General features: G+C 36.2%; 1 protein-coding gene, 1 long non-coding RNA gene and 1 other non-coding gene across 3 annotated transcripts in view; 2 read left to right on the top strand and 1 right to left on the bottom strand.

Annotated features, from left to right (window-relative positions):
* LOC134794976 (uncharacterized) overlaps nt 1-14,646 on the bottom strand; it is a 746,430-nt gene that overhangs the window by 611,168 nt on the left and 120,616 nt on the right. The window lies entirely within an intron of this gene.
* Nucleotides 1-14,646, top strand: part of LOC134794955 (AT-rich interactive domain-containing protein 2) — a 49,138-nt gene that overhangs the window by 23,643 nt on the left and 10,849 nt on the right. Inside the window, exons 21-31 of the mRNA XM_063766827.1 lie at nt 25-111; nt 2,843-2,944; nt 3,464-3,547; nt 5,734-5,836; nt 7,314-7,388; nt 8,427-8,524; nt 9,030-9,119; nt 11,165-11,263; nt 12,573-12,914; nt 13,305-13,418; nt 14,238-14,347. Coding sequence (XP_063622897.1) covers nt 25-111; nt 2,843-2,944; nt 3,464-3,547; nt 5,734-5,836; nt 7,314-7,388; nt 8,427-8,524; nt 9,030-9,119; nt 11,165-11,263; nt 12,573-12,914; nt 13,305-13,418; nt 14,238-14,347 — 1,304 coding nt within the window. The remainder of the gene's footprint in view (nt 1-24; nt 112-2,842; nt 2,945-3,463; nt 3,548-5,733; nt 5,837-7,313; nt 7,389-8,426; nt 8,525-9,029; nt 9,120-11,164; nt 11,264-12,572; nt 12,915-13,304; nt 13,419-14,237; nt 14,348-14,646) is intronic.
* On the top strand, nt 8,181-8,253 carry Trnar-acg (transfer RNA arginine (anticodon ACG)). The gene has a single exon. It is a non-coding gene; the product is annotated as a tRNA-Arg (tRNA).

Below are 14,646 nucleotides of genomic sequence, written 5' to 3'. Positions count from 1 at the left end.
ATTAGCAAAGTTGAATGTTTTCAGACCCCACCTCAAGAAAGTGTATCGAAGACTGCCGCCAACCTATATGCTGCGCTGGCTGCATCCGCTCTGGAAGATGAAGACGACTTGGTATGTTTGTAATCATATGGATTATTATTATTTGTATCTCTTTCGATTTCACGGGCCTATAAATCCCGGTCTTTTGATAGGCTTGCGAGGGGATATAGATCCAACACGTTGAGGCCCCTTGGAGAGCTTTAATGTCATGTAGAACGCCTGCTGGAACCCGTTCACAGGTGCAACAATAGACACCCATGAACCGGTCTCAGCAGGCATTGGGACTATTGTAGAAAAAGTGAACAGTATACACCGGTCTATAGATTGAAGTTTGGATTATTATTATTATGAGCCCATATTGTCCCACTGCTGGGCAAAGGCCTCCCTCTTATTTCTCTACGTATCCCTATCCCCTGAAGTCTCCCACCACCACCAGTCTGTCAAAGGCGTCAAGCTCGTCCCGCCATCTCCGACGAGGTCGGCCGTGACGCCTTACAATCTGTGATATGGATACTAGCTCAAAACCTTTTAATTATTACTAATTCCAATCTTTTTTAGCCTCATCTGCCTTTGCCGTCTCGCTAAGTGCATTTGCTTGTACAGTTGTGTTCACAAACATCTTTACAAGCCCACATCTCAAAAATATGTTTACAAGGGCGGTATTCCATCTGTCCAATGTGTATTGCGTCTCACATTTACCTTGATGAGAGAGTGAGATGCAATGACATTGGACAAAGAAATTGGACAGGTGGGGAATACCACCCTAAGACACAAACAATACTGGTCGTCCAAATATATTTTTTGAAATTTGGCTTGTAAAGAATTAAAGATGTCTGTGAACCCGACCATACTTCTACAAAATTAACACTAATAAATAAATAGGTTATAGGTATTCGCGGGCTTGGTTTGGACTAATATAGTATTTTATGCAACCGTTGTTTAAGAGAGGTCAAATAAGGCGAGTAGCGTCAGTAACAATTTGAGGCGAAGCCGAAAATTGTTAATAAAGACGCCACGAGTATTTTTTGACTCAGTTAAACAACGTTGCTTTTTCTACGACCAAGCATTTACTTTGAAATAAAATTGTGAATTTAACAAATATTTTTAATTCAAGAAGTAGCAAAAATGGAGGGTACGGGCGGGAAAAGAATGAATGGTTCACTTATTTGTCAGAGATGACATTTAAAATACGGTTGGCAACACTGTATTTCATTCAATATTTTTAAGTGGTCATTACACGAAGTATCGTAAAATCGCCAAAAAGATACTGCGTGTATGCACGAATTATTTTTTGGGGAATAGACTAAAGACTTGTCTTGACAACTATAAGGTAGGGTTTTAAAGGTGTGTGCACGACCCTTTAAATGACAAATAAAAGTACGGGAGTAGAAAAAATAATTTAACATTGTGGACCGTCGTCTTTAAATCTTTTCCTCGTATAAGGGTGGTATTCCATCTGTCCAATGTCATTGCGTCTCACTCTCTCACTAAGCAAAATGTGAGACAAAATACACATTGGACAAAGAAATTGGATAGGTGGAATACCACCGTAATAGTCGATGATTTGTTCCATGTCTGTACATAGCACCGACCTCGAGGACTCATTTTAGCAGGAGCTCTCCGCGCTAAGGTGTTTTTTTCCAACAAATTTTGTGTTTATGTTTTCTCATTTTCGTGGAGTTTAGAAATATGTACAGCCAGCAGGAGAAGTTGCTAAGCGGGCGAGATGTTCAAAATTACCTTGACACGATTTTCTAAACAATAAAGTCGCGACAAGATCATTTTGAACACGTGGCCCGCTTAGTAACTTCTGCTGCTGACTGTACCTACTGCAGATTTAACGTAGCTGCTTAAAGGCATAAAAATGTTTTGATAGACACGTACAAAACACCTTTTTTTATGATTCTTTTGGGCATCAAAATATGAAGTATGGTGACTAGTACCATGGTCTAATAAAACATGGTCTTCCATTCCCAGAGTGACACGGGCCTACGTCACAATAACATTGCCACTTTATTTCAACATAACATGTTACATGGGTACATTATACCTATGGTTAATAAGTTAAAATATTTCTTTATAATTTTATAATTTTAATTTATATGTATTTTAGCTTAAATTTTACAATAACACGTCATTTTTAATTACTCGTTAGCAATATCTTCCGATTCACGAAAGAAATTTCAGACTTTCGGGTAATTCTGTTTATACTACTGGCAACACAGGATAGCGCTGTGCACATTTGACAATTCGGATCTAGATAACTTCATGCCCTGACCGTCATCCTTGTCGAACGCGTGTTAATTGTTATTTCCTTCTCGCTCAGTGTCAGCAGTCGCAGTGTTTTCCAAACTTTTCACGTCGTAAGCTTGGTAATTAATGTGTAACTGTGAATTAGTTTTTTAAACGTTTGTCTTGTATAGATAAATAAAGTTTAATTTAATACATTAGATTTGTTTTATTTTACTATGTTTCTACATGAATAACTTAAAATTAATGCCGTTAAAATAATTTTCACCGTTGGTTAAAATTCTCCCACATTTCAAAGTTTGAGAACCTGTAAACAGCATGATGACGTAGGCGAGTGTCAGTTAGGTCATACGCGAATCTCGGAATGGAGTACCAGGCGGAGTATATTATTATACCATGACTAGTACGGACTAGTAGGAGAAAACTGAGATTCGTCGAATTTTAAAAGTCCACGATAGCAACTATGTTACACGATTACATAAAATTCACTCGGTATAAAATCGTATCGAATCGACTGGTATACTAAACGAGTATTATTATTTATCATACCTAGGTACCGGTAAAGCAAGAATCAGTTGACGTGATCCAACCACAAGTCATGGTCGGCGGCACTGAGCAGACTGGCTCTGTTATCATACAGGAACCCATTTTACAGGTTAGATTTTATGAAATTTGTTGTAATTGTCTATTTTTTTTTCTTTAACTATAATATAACTTATCAACTTTTTCATCTCTTAGCTAATACTGAAATAAGTTAAGGTATTGAAGGAACAACCCGAATTAAATGCAAATAAGAGCACCGTGAACAAAGTTTTGTACGGTGCTCTAAAAATGAACAACTCTTTTAAAAATAAGTGTTCCGTGAACAAAGTTTTGCACGGAACACTAAAAATATCGACATCGAGTCACTCCAAATGTGAAAGGTGTTTCGCGATTTTGGTGTTGGTTCCATAGTATACAGAGTACAGATATTGGACCATCGTAGAGAGAACGGTTGAATCTAGTCATATTTTTTTAATTGGGTCGAATTTTCTACGAAAATTCTACAAGACAAAAGAAATACTACTTTGATTGTTTAAGGGTGACACTGTGTATATCCAGTACATCGTAATGTACATTGGGCGGCACCTAAATGTAAACACCCTCGTATTTACAGTTTCAATTGTATCCTCAGGTACAACAGCCGACACTGCAAGTGCAGCAGCCAACGTTGCAGGTGCAACAACCGACGCTGCAGATGCAGGCGCCTACTATACAGGTACTTGCACATTTGCACATTTGTCAGATAAATAGCGAGAATGGAGTGTACGAATCTTAGAGCGCCATTGACATATATGTATCTAACGACGGGCCTTACGGGCACTATGAATGGTGCTAGTTCAGCGGTGTCACTCACGAATTCGAGCCAATCGTGCAGTCTAACGCAACTAATTGCGACCAATCGCGCGCGTTGTGGCGTTAGACTACAGCTACACGATTAGCTCGAATTCGTGTGCGTGACACCGCACTGTGATTCCGCCGTAGGCCATTAATCGAAAAAAGTCGTGAGCGTATCCCGGTCTAAAAGGTAAGTAAAATGATACACTAATAGACAATCTGTCAAAAATTATAAATGTCACAATAATACATTGCAATTATCATTTGCATTTGTGCAACGAAAGTGATAACATCTAATCCCTCATTAGCAGTGCACTTTTGACGCCGTAACTTGAATCACTTTGTTATCGTGTATTATTATTACTATTTGTTTATTAACACATGGTGAAAACATGGAAATCCGTGTGTTTGAATTTTATACATATTTTCTACGAAAGGCCTATCGTTTTGTAAAAAAATATTCTTAACTACGAAATCAATTTGAGTTATACTTTGATGCCGACCTGTGCCGAGCTAGAGGCATACTTCATTTTAAAGCTCAAACTGTCCTTAATAAGGGCTGTAGGTTTCATTGTCGTCTATTGTCGTCTCTTCTAGTTACACCGGTATCAACGAATAAGTGGAATTAGCCAAGAACAATGAGATTTTTTTCTAACATATTTATGTATTTGTTTTAGGTACTATTATGAGATGTGCTATTTCAAGGCGTGCTATTTTTGATATATGGCACTCCAAACAAGACACGGATAATGAAAAATCTCAACATGTTCTGGTTACTTTGACTGAAATGTCACCTCTTTCTGAGAACATTGAAAATATCGACATGAAGATTTTAAGCGACAGAATTTGCAATTTATGCAAACTATTTTCATGTTATTAGAAAAAAAACTTATTGTAGTCAGTTTAAATTACTAGAAAAATATGCAGATTGGCTTGCTGTAACGGAGTATATTGACGTAAATCGAAGTATTGAGCCGCGTATTTTGCAGTAGAAAGATAACGTCGATTCGTTCCCTTCTTGTTCGCGTGGCCGTCCGAAAAAAGACTTTAATGACTGTAGTACGTTAACTACTAAAAGGATAAGACTTGCTGAACTATCCAACTTAGATACGTCTGCTGTTAATACGTTGCTCAATACTTCCGCTGATGCCAATTCAAGCTCTACAAAAATCGACAAATGCGATGTTTTGTCGCTTATTGCAGAAGCTAAATTGACTAGGCACCAATATTTATTAATTACGAATTTTATAGATACTAAGATATTAAAAGATTGTATAAAGTCCTTCCTACCAAAGTATTGTTAAAGGTAAAAAACAGTGTTATCCTCCTATTATAACTGTCACCGAATCATCCGCCGAAGTCGAATTTCAGAGTTTGTTAGACCACACTGCCAGTCGGATTCTTGAGTCACAAAGAGATGTTTTAGTTAGAGTGCCATGCCAATCTCTAGATAAAATATCTTTAATAGGCAAATGGAGTTTCGATGGCAGTACTGGACATGGCGAATATAAGCAATGTTTTTCTGATCCCAAATTACAAATTATACTGTTTCTATTTATTTTTTATTTGATGTTTATTATAAACAAGAAACATTATACCACAATTTTTCCATTGAAAATCGCAGTGTAAAATGGTTCAAAAAAATCATTGTCACGAACAACATTTCCAGGCATAAAACAGACGTATGCGTTTAATATAAATTCTATATATATTCATAAAAATGACATAAATATACCAATTCATATTACTTTCATGGTATTTTAACGTTTATAATAGATAAAAACCTCTATTTCGCGGTATAGGTATTTATGGCCGCCCTTGTCTGGGAGCGGAATCACTGTGCACCGCTGTACTGGCCCCATTCTTATTGCCCGTACGGCCCGCTTTTTCCGCTCTACAGGCCTAGCACTGGATAATTGCTGATTGTAGCTCTTAAGGGTCGGTACAGACGGACTGCAACCCGACTGCAAGAAACTAGAAACTGCACGGCGACGATGCAGTTGGCGTGCAGTTCCCATTCGGGTTGCAGTCCGTTTGTATCGGCCCTAACTCCCTCCATTGTTTCAGATGCAGCAATCGACCCTGCAGGTCCAACAGCCCATGTTGCAAGTGCAGCCGATGGATGTTCAGAACATCCTTACCTCGCAATCCGGACAGCTTATCCTGCAAGGTATATCCTTACATGCATGTTTCTAAAGAAGAAAATTTGTTTAAAAAAATTGTATAATGGAAAATTCTACGGCCTTAGGAGGGACTTAGCTTTGGATGTTTCCCTTTGTTTCTATAATTGTATTTCATTTCATTACCATTCGGCTTTACTATAGTCGGTGTAAGGGTGGTATTCAGTCTGTCCAATATCTTGATCCAATGTCATTGCGTCTCACTCTCTCATTAAGCACAATGTGAGACAAAATACACATTGGACAAAGAAATTGGATAGGTGGAATGCCATCCTAAGTTAGAAGTAAATTTTGACAGTTATGAATTGATCCTTATACGAGGGCTGCTACTTATGTATCTGGAATGGGCCAGTTACTGGAACTACATTAAATATATATATAACATATAAAAATGGAACTCTTTGGAAGCAAAATACAGTTTGTTTCACATGTCTATCAATTGGATTTTCATTATTTAAAAACAAATCTTTGTTTCAACTTCAACGGATTTACTTGTGAAAATTTTCGTGCAGATGTTTTTTTGTACGATGTTCGGAGTGGATAAACTCAAAAATAGTGTATGGATCGACTTTTTTCGACTTTTGGGGAGGAAGTTCCATCGAAGGTCAATATTTTAGTGAGTTAAATTGTGGTCGTAGTATATTACGGTATTTACGGTAGGTTGAATTAAAAAAAAAACGCTCAAAATCAGCTGTTATATCACAAAATATAGATGCTGTGAACGAACCCATAATGCAAGATGGTCATAGTATATATCGCAAGATAGAGGCATCTCATGGCAATAGTATGACGAGCATTTGTAAGATATTACATGAACATTTGGTTTAAAAAAAAAAGAAAAACTCGCGAAAGAGCCGTTCTTGCGTACAAAATGCACGTCTTGTATGCCAAGATCAGAATGGAAAAAGTGCTATGAAAAGTCGTTTCAACATTTATGCAAAAGTGCATCATTCATCTTGGTGGACAAATACAAAGGCAATAAAACCATTTATAACTATAGATATTTGTTATTTTTTGTGTTTCCGGATACATAAGTAGCAGCCCTCGTATATATGACACTAAGGCTATCAGTTAAACGGTAGGTTCTAGCTTCGTAAATATAAGGGTCAATTCATAACTGTCAAATTAAAAGAAAATATCGATGAATGTTGTTCCATGTTTTTCTAAATACAATGTCGTGTAAAAAACGGATACTTCACTTTTATCATAATTTCTTATTGATGGAGCGAGCTTGGCTGCCTAATAAAAGGGTAATTCGCCGGTAACTGGCGGGTCTTAGTAACTGGCCGCCCTAAACTAAAAATGAATTCCTTTCACCTATAAACAGAATTCATTTTAGTATAAGGTTTCAATAACTGGCCGCCTTATACTAATCTCGCCTTATACTGGCGAATCACCCTATGTATTACCTAATAATATGTAAGTTTTACATTGTTAAACCTAATAGTACCTTTTTTAATGTTGTAGAGAAAATAACTTCGCCGCCTCCGCAGTTCGTTCAGCAGCCAATGCAAATCATCGCCACTCCTGGAACATCGCAAGGTATTTTAGTTAAAAGTATTTTTAAAATGTCTAGAGTCCGTTTGACCTTAACTTTGCACCGACTTGAATCTAGAGCAAAGTGGAGTGTCATTATAAACTCATATTTTCATAGAAATTTGTCATTAATGATGAATTTATGACATTGCTACAAATGCCATGCAGAGATAGCTTGGTTCGACTCTACATGATATATTTATAATTTTAGTTACATTATTTTAATATTTTAGTGATAGCTAGTAGAATATAGGCCTGCATACTTTGGTTTCGGCCCGAAGAGAAAATATATCATTAAAATAAAGTAAATCATTAAAAAAGTAGACCTAAAATTCTGTTCTGTTATTACTTAAATACTTTAAACAGAACTTCAAAGAATGTCTAATAAAATAAACTCTAAAACTGAGATAATAAAATAACCAGTAAAAAAACTTAGGTATTCTTTGACGAATTAAATGTTAAATATAATTAGAGATATACTAAAAAATAAAAAAAAACATAATTTAGGAACCTAATATAACCGTAATAAAAAACGATATCATCAATATTCGAACGCTTTAAAAATGATCAATATCTTGTGACCTTGTGATCATGACCTTGAAGTTTACTTGCATAAAAACAGAGGTCCAAATCGTCCGGCATCAACTGAGACATGTACTTATTATTCGTTGCTTAGGTATTCGAACGTTCCTCGGCTTAAATATCACCTAAAATTAATTCAAAACTTGTACGCAACAAAACAAAATATAGGTTACGTTGCTTAGCATGGTGTTACATAATTCGCCGACTCGCACAACCGGCCCTGTGGCGCAATGGATAACGCGTCTGACTACGGATCAGAAGATTCCAGGTTCGAATCCTGGCAGGGTCGCAAATTATCTTTTTGCATTTTTTTTGGATTGTTCTTTTTTTTTTTTTTCATTATAGGTATTTATAGCCATGTTTTTTTTTACTTTTTTTTCTAAAGTTTTTTTTTACTATCATAAAAAAACAAACGTTATGGTATTAATGGAATATTTTCATAACATAAAATAATAATTTCAGGTCTTAGTTATATAACTCAAAATATGCCCGGAAATATGATGCAAAAGACAATTATTATAGTACAAGGACCGACAGGCGGAGGTCCACTTACATTAACGGTACGTACCTACACCTTTCTACTTGTACTTTGGATTATACTATGAATACCTATATTTGATTAAATTGTGGTAAGTTGTTTGGTGGTTTTGCAATACACCGCCGTGCAAAAATAACGGGTTTTATGTATTTTATATTATATACGTATTTTATTGAATAAATTAGCAAGCTTGTTTATTTACACCGTTAGTGAACAATGTTAGCTAGGCCATATTCGGACAGATATTTCTTATAGATACTACTCATTTAACAGTTTTGATTATTTATTTCTTTATGTTCAAATTATATTTTTTTAGGTTTTTTTTTCAGTAAATTCTACGTGTATCGATTAATTTATTGTTTATAAGACCCGTTATTTTTGTAAACCTAATAGTGTTTATTCGGAGACTTTGATCAGAATCATCTCTTAAACCCAAAATAACTACACATTTTTCCTGTAGTAGTATATCTTATAGTATCTAATATTATTATATTGTACTGATCTAAATATGAACGTTTGCGAATAAGGTGAACAACCCTGGCGGGCTGGACGAGCAGACGTTAAACAGCCTTATTGCCCAGGCCACAGAGGCGATAACCCAACAGCAAATCATTCAGGTTACAAGCCTATGTGCTAGCTAGCTTTTGTCACTAAATCACTAACATTTGGTTTGGTTTCTCATTTATATAATGATATTTATGTCCTAGTGCAAAGGTACGTAGTTTTTCATAGTTTTCATTAACTGTCAATAGATGGCGGTAGCGTGCCTCAAGGCAAGTCGATGGATATCGAGTTCTATGGACGCTTGACAGTACAATATTGACAGTTAATACGTAAAAATTACATGATAAACTATGTGGCCTGTGGCAGTGCATAAATGCTGTGTGCTGTTTTATTGTATGGGCATCTTTTCCACGAATATTTTCTGTGATTACTGAACATAACTGAACTCACAGAATTTCCATGTTTTAGTTTTTGAGATTGAGTTGACAAAAAAATATTACCTGTTCGGTGTATAGTTTTAAATAAATAAAAACACGCACCACCTATATAAAACAATGCATAAAATAATGCTACATCTTAAATATTAACCAAACTTTATAAAAACACTGCCTACTTTTGACAGCTGTAGTTCCCAGGTGTAACTTTTATTTAAAAAATATTGTTTTTTCTAATAATTCTCCCAAAGTTTACATGATGAGCCCATACAATAACTCGCACGAATTCATTGTGGTTCTAAATTGTTTCCAAACACTCATTAGTCATTCTCACAATCTTATTTCGTTGCTTGGGTTCATATCACCTCATATGGCTACAATCAAACAGTTTCTCACGCCAAATCTATAATAGAAACTACATAAATAAAATTATTGTTGTCTATGTGTAGAGACAAATTTATTAAAGCTGGCGCCGAATGTCGATGAATATATCTTGTAGCTTTAAACGAGCAATTCTCTAACGATTTGGATGAAATTTGCTATATGGGGGTTTTCGGGGGCAAAAAATCGATCTAGCTATATCTTTTCTCTGGGAAAACGCGCATTTTTGAGTTTTTATATGTTTTTCGAGCAAAGCTCGGTCTTCCAGATATTTGACATTTCAGTGAAGATCTCATGCCCGCTCAACTACAACTAAATACTTTTCTGATTTCATTTAGTGTTTTAGTAGTTAGTGACCTTAAGTCCTCAAGCGTGCCTCTATGTCCAACTTCAGGGATTGTAACTTCATTAGTTAGAGGGGCACTTGTTTTCTTACATTTCAAACCAGCGGGCGCAGCACGGTTCCATTTTTATCGAGTATCACTATGCGCGTCCCTTTCGCACTTACATACTTGTTAGAACGTGAGAGGCATGGTGACAAGGGATAAAATCGCGACCGTGCTACGCCGCCTGGTATTTGAAATAACCGAAATCTCACCTGTCATTGAAACCGTTTAAGTACAACGCCATCTGTGTTGAGCTTTGTGCATTTGCTCTTTATAACATAATTGTCATCTCTATTCCAGTGAAAAACTAATAAATTGACGTGAAAAGGTTAAAAATTGAACTTTTAAATAAATAATGTACTTCTTCATAATGGACCATGAAACCGTTTGACTGTACCTTGCACTTATTTCGCTATAACACGAAACTTCATTTGTAACTAACTGTATATTCGGTAGTTGTATTGTTCTTTATAATCGATCATAGCATCACCAATTATTTTCGTTAAAAAGTGGGCCATATAGATATGAATTCGCCGCCGGTGTCTTTCATAAACTCAATGATATGACCGTGCGCGCTATAGTAGACGCAAATTAAACTGACGAACGGGGTATTATCACGTATGTCTCACCCTGCCTACGACAACGCAAGTGTGAATTATAGTTTAGTTAGTCAAACCAATTTGTCAGTCAGTAAGAACTAGGAAAACTACTCATGCTTTTCTTTTGGGTGCTAGTACTAGAGTAAGGCAAAGATAGTATGATTCTATTTGTCTATGATTGAAATCAGACAGTCCTTTGACAAACTATAGTAGTTTCACGCCGCCGGTCGTCAATTTGGTTTGCGCCTACTATAGGCGCCAACTGGTGAGTAATAAATAAAACTATTTTATATTGTTTCTATATGGCCCACACCGGTAAAAGTGAACTTTACCGGCTAACATATAAGTGTTGTTATAGAACTCAGGCGTGATACAATCCGCACAGAGGGTGATAGTGAGTCAGCCGACGTTAGTGAGCACAGCACAGCCTATCACGGTCGTTAAGACTATGTCGCAGGTTTATATTACTTTACGCTTGACTTGTACTGTTTATCGACTTTAATATGTAGAGAGTTGTACCAGAAAATGTACAATCATTTGACATTGTATAAATCGGTTTTCTTAGGATAAGAAATAACTCCGCAGAAGCAAGCACGAGGTTCTAAATAAAAAAATATGCGAAAAGTTTTGAAGTCATTAATGTACAATATTTTTATTGTGCCAGTTAACCCTTTACCAGGCTAAGGGATATATATTTCCCACATACGGCACTTCAAACATGTGTTCTATTTGCGATCACTAAGATTCGTTTGTCATTTTTGAACGGTCAGCCTAGTAAAGGGTTAAATTATTTCATTATTATACAGCATACAGTGCCTGATAAAAATCCTCAGGCTTAGTTTTGCGCAGTTATTCCTAATCGTAAAACGAAATATAAATCAGCTCTTCTAGCCGATTACGTGTCTTATTTTGTAACATACTCTCTAGCCTCACGCAGTATACATACTTTAAAAACCTTTTCAATTGCATTTATAAAAATATATCGTATGCATTTCATTTATTGAATAGTTTAAAAGCTTCAATGGTTCCATTTTGATAATAATGTTATAATGATAATAAATTTCTTTACGTAGTGTGCCTTTAAGTATATTTATGACAAGTGCATTTATTAAGTGAGGTTAGGCAGTTTTTTTACCGAACAAGACGAGACAGGTTAAAATGGGTTTTAGGTCAGTTTTGTTTTAAAGTAGTGTCTGTTAAGGTATGTGAATGCTTTGAAAAGGTATGAGCTTTAGAAATGTGGAAGAAGGGCAACAAAAATGAGTCTACTATAATTTTAAGTATTACGGTTATGCAGGTAATTTAAATATGCTATTAGTCTGAAAATAATTGAGAAATCTAAAGAGTATTAGAATAGTATATTAGATACATTAAAGCATGCATTTGCATAATTATATAGTGCTGTCTTATTTGTTCAGTATTATTTGTCAAAAACATGCATTCGTTCGATAAACATTTTATACGTAGTTAAACATTATTCTGTATACAGGCTGTGTACAACTAGGCTGCATGAAAACGGGTAGTGTTTAACCAAATTCATACGTATTACATGAATCAATTATAATTTGATTTAGAATTTATGTATTGAAAAAATATCGGTTGACTGAATTGTTCTTAATTATTAGCTTGTGGACATTTCGTTATCTGTTGGGTACTTCCTGGTTTTGGTTTAACGCGTTCATGGTGACATCTTCATTAGTTGGTAATGGCTTTGTAGTAATGAAAAATATCATTTATTCGTTTATAAAACCATTATTTATTTTTAGCAGAGCGCCCCGCAACTGACAGCGAGCCAGCAACCACTAATAACATCTCAGCCCCAACCACATAAGGCGCAAATCGTCAACCAACCACTAATGGTTACCCAGAAACAACCACCGGCGTTAATAAGCACGTCGACGAGCAACCAGATAGTGACGGGTAGCCCTCAGATTATTCCGGGCAACCAGCAAATTATAGTGTCTGGCAACCAGCAGATTATTATGAACGCGCCGATTAAGCAAGGTGTGCATAGGGTGGTGCAGCAACCGCAGAGGTCGCAGGTGGTTACCAATGTTAGCGTCAACCAGCCGGCGCAGGAAGATAAATCTAGTGTAATTAAGACTACGGTAAGATATTTTTATATTTTTACACCGAATTACTAAATAGTTAAATCAAAATATATTTTTGATAGCCAATTCCCATGCTATATGTAGTTAGGTGGACTTGTTAAGCACTCTTTTTTGCCTTAAGTCTGCCTTTTATTAATTAAGATTAGGTTTTGTTCAATAAAGATATAAACTTCGGATTTCTCATATTTTCTATAGATACTACTTGAAATCTCGTTGTTTTTTCGAGTAATTCTATGAACATTTGAACATCATAAACTAAGATCTGAATTAACTTCTACACTAAATAGTCTTGAAAAGAAACGAGTATAACATATATTCAGCTCCGTCTTATTGTTATGTATGTAAAATACGGAAAAGTAATTGGCTAAAAGCGTTAATTGCCCACAGAAGCAAGCTGCACAACCGCAAGTACGACAAGTGATAACCCGGCAACCAGTTATGGTCGGAAACACCAAAATAGGAGATCGCGAAGTGGTTGTCAACCAACCTGTGACGCCAGAGGTAAACCGTCATAGAATAAGATTAAATTGTTTCAAGTAAAATATATAAACTGATTCATTGTTTTAGGGTGGTCTTCCACCTGTACAATTTCTTTGTCCAATGTCATTACGTCTCACTCTCTCATTAAGCAAAATGTGCACATTGGACAAAGACATTGGATAGGTAGAATATCACCCTTAGCGAGCCTTTCTACGGTGTGAGGCCCCAAACACTGTTCGGTTTGTTACTACAATAGAAAATGCCTCGATGGAAAATACGGGACGCTTGGTTAGATTGATTGAAATTACTATTGAGGTTACTAGTTTCATCTTTTGGACGTTGGGTTGAGATTATTATATACTTTCCAATTACGATTTACTTCTCCCCCCCTTTCTGTAAGTTACCACACGTTTAAGGTTAGTATTATCATCTATCGCCTGTACGGGCCAGAGGAGTGTATGCCGTCAGTGCAGTTATTTTATCGTCGATTTCGATACATAACTACGTTTACATTGAAACTACGACGCACGGATATCATGGTCGCATTTTTATCACTTGTCATGTCATGCGTCATTTTCGCACTTTCATGCTTATTAGAACGTGACTGGCATGGTGACAGATGATAAAAAGGCGACCATATTAGCCTTGCTGATGTACCTAAAAATAGGACATTTAGTTTAAAGTATTAGCTTAACTTTATAAACATGACCGGAATCCGAGTCTTAAAAACTTTATTTGTCCCTCTGTGATCACTTTTCTATACCTTGACTGCAATATGTAAGTATCACTTGGTAGCTTGGTAAGGAACCTTTGGTCTCTTATAACTATAATTGTCGTCAGAAGCCTGCCGCCCCGGTCACGCCAAAGCCTGCCGCCACTCCTCCACCCACACCGATACAGAACGCGTCAGATGACACGCCATGGATCTGCCACTGGCGAGGATGTGGCAAGTAAGTATTACGTTAAGTATTTACATTCGTTTTTACATGAGCCCTATCGTAGTTAGATTTTGGAGGTGTCCGAAGGTTACTTAATAGCTCTTCCTGCAATTAGTAAACCTTTAAACATTTCAATTATACTTGGCTGAAACGCCACTAAACTGGTGAAAGTTGAGTCGACAGTACGTATTGGCGCTAAGACTACATTTGCATTTTAGAAAAAGACGAATTTCTCAATGATATAGTATTAATTGCGGCACTGCCTAGAAAAATACGTAAGTTGATGAAACTTTAAACGCGCTGCAAAGTAG

The sequence above is a fragment of the Cydia splendana genome, chromosome 11 (assembly GCF_910591565.1).
Source record: "Cydia splendana chromosome 11, ilCydSple1.2, whole genome shotgun sequence".
NCBI lineage: Eukaryota > Metazoa > Arthropoda > Insecta > Lepidoptera > Tortricidae > Cydia > Cydia splendana.
Note: the sequence above shows the minus strand (reverse complement) of the source record. Positions and strands in the feature narration are given on the sequence as shown.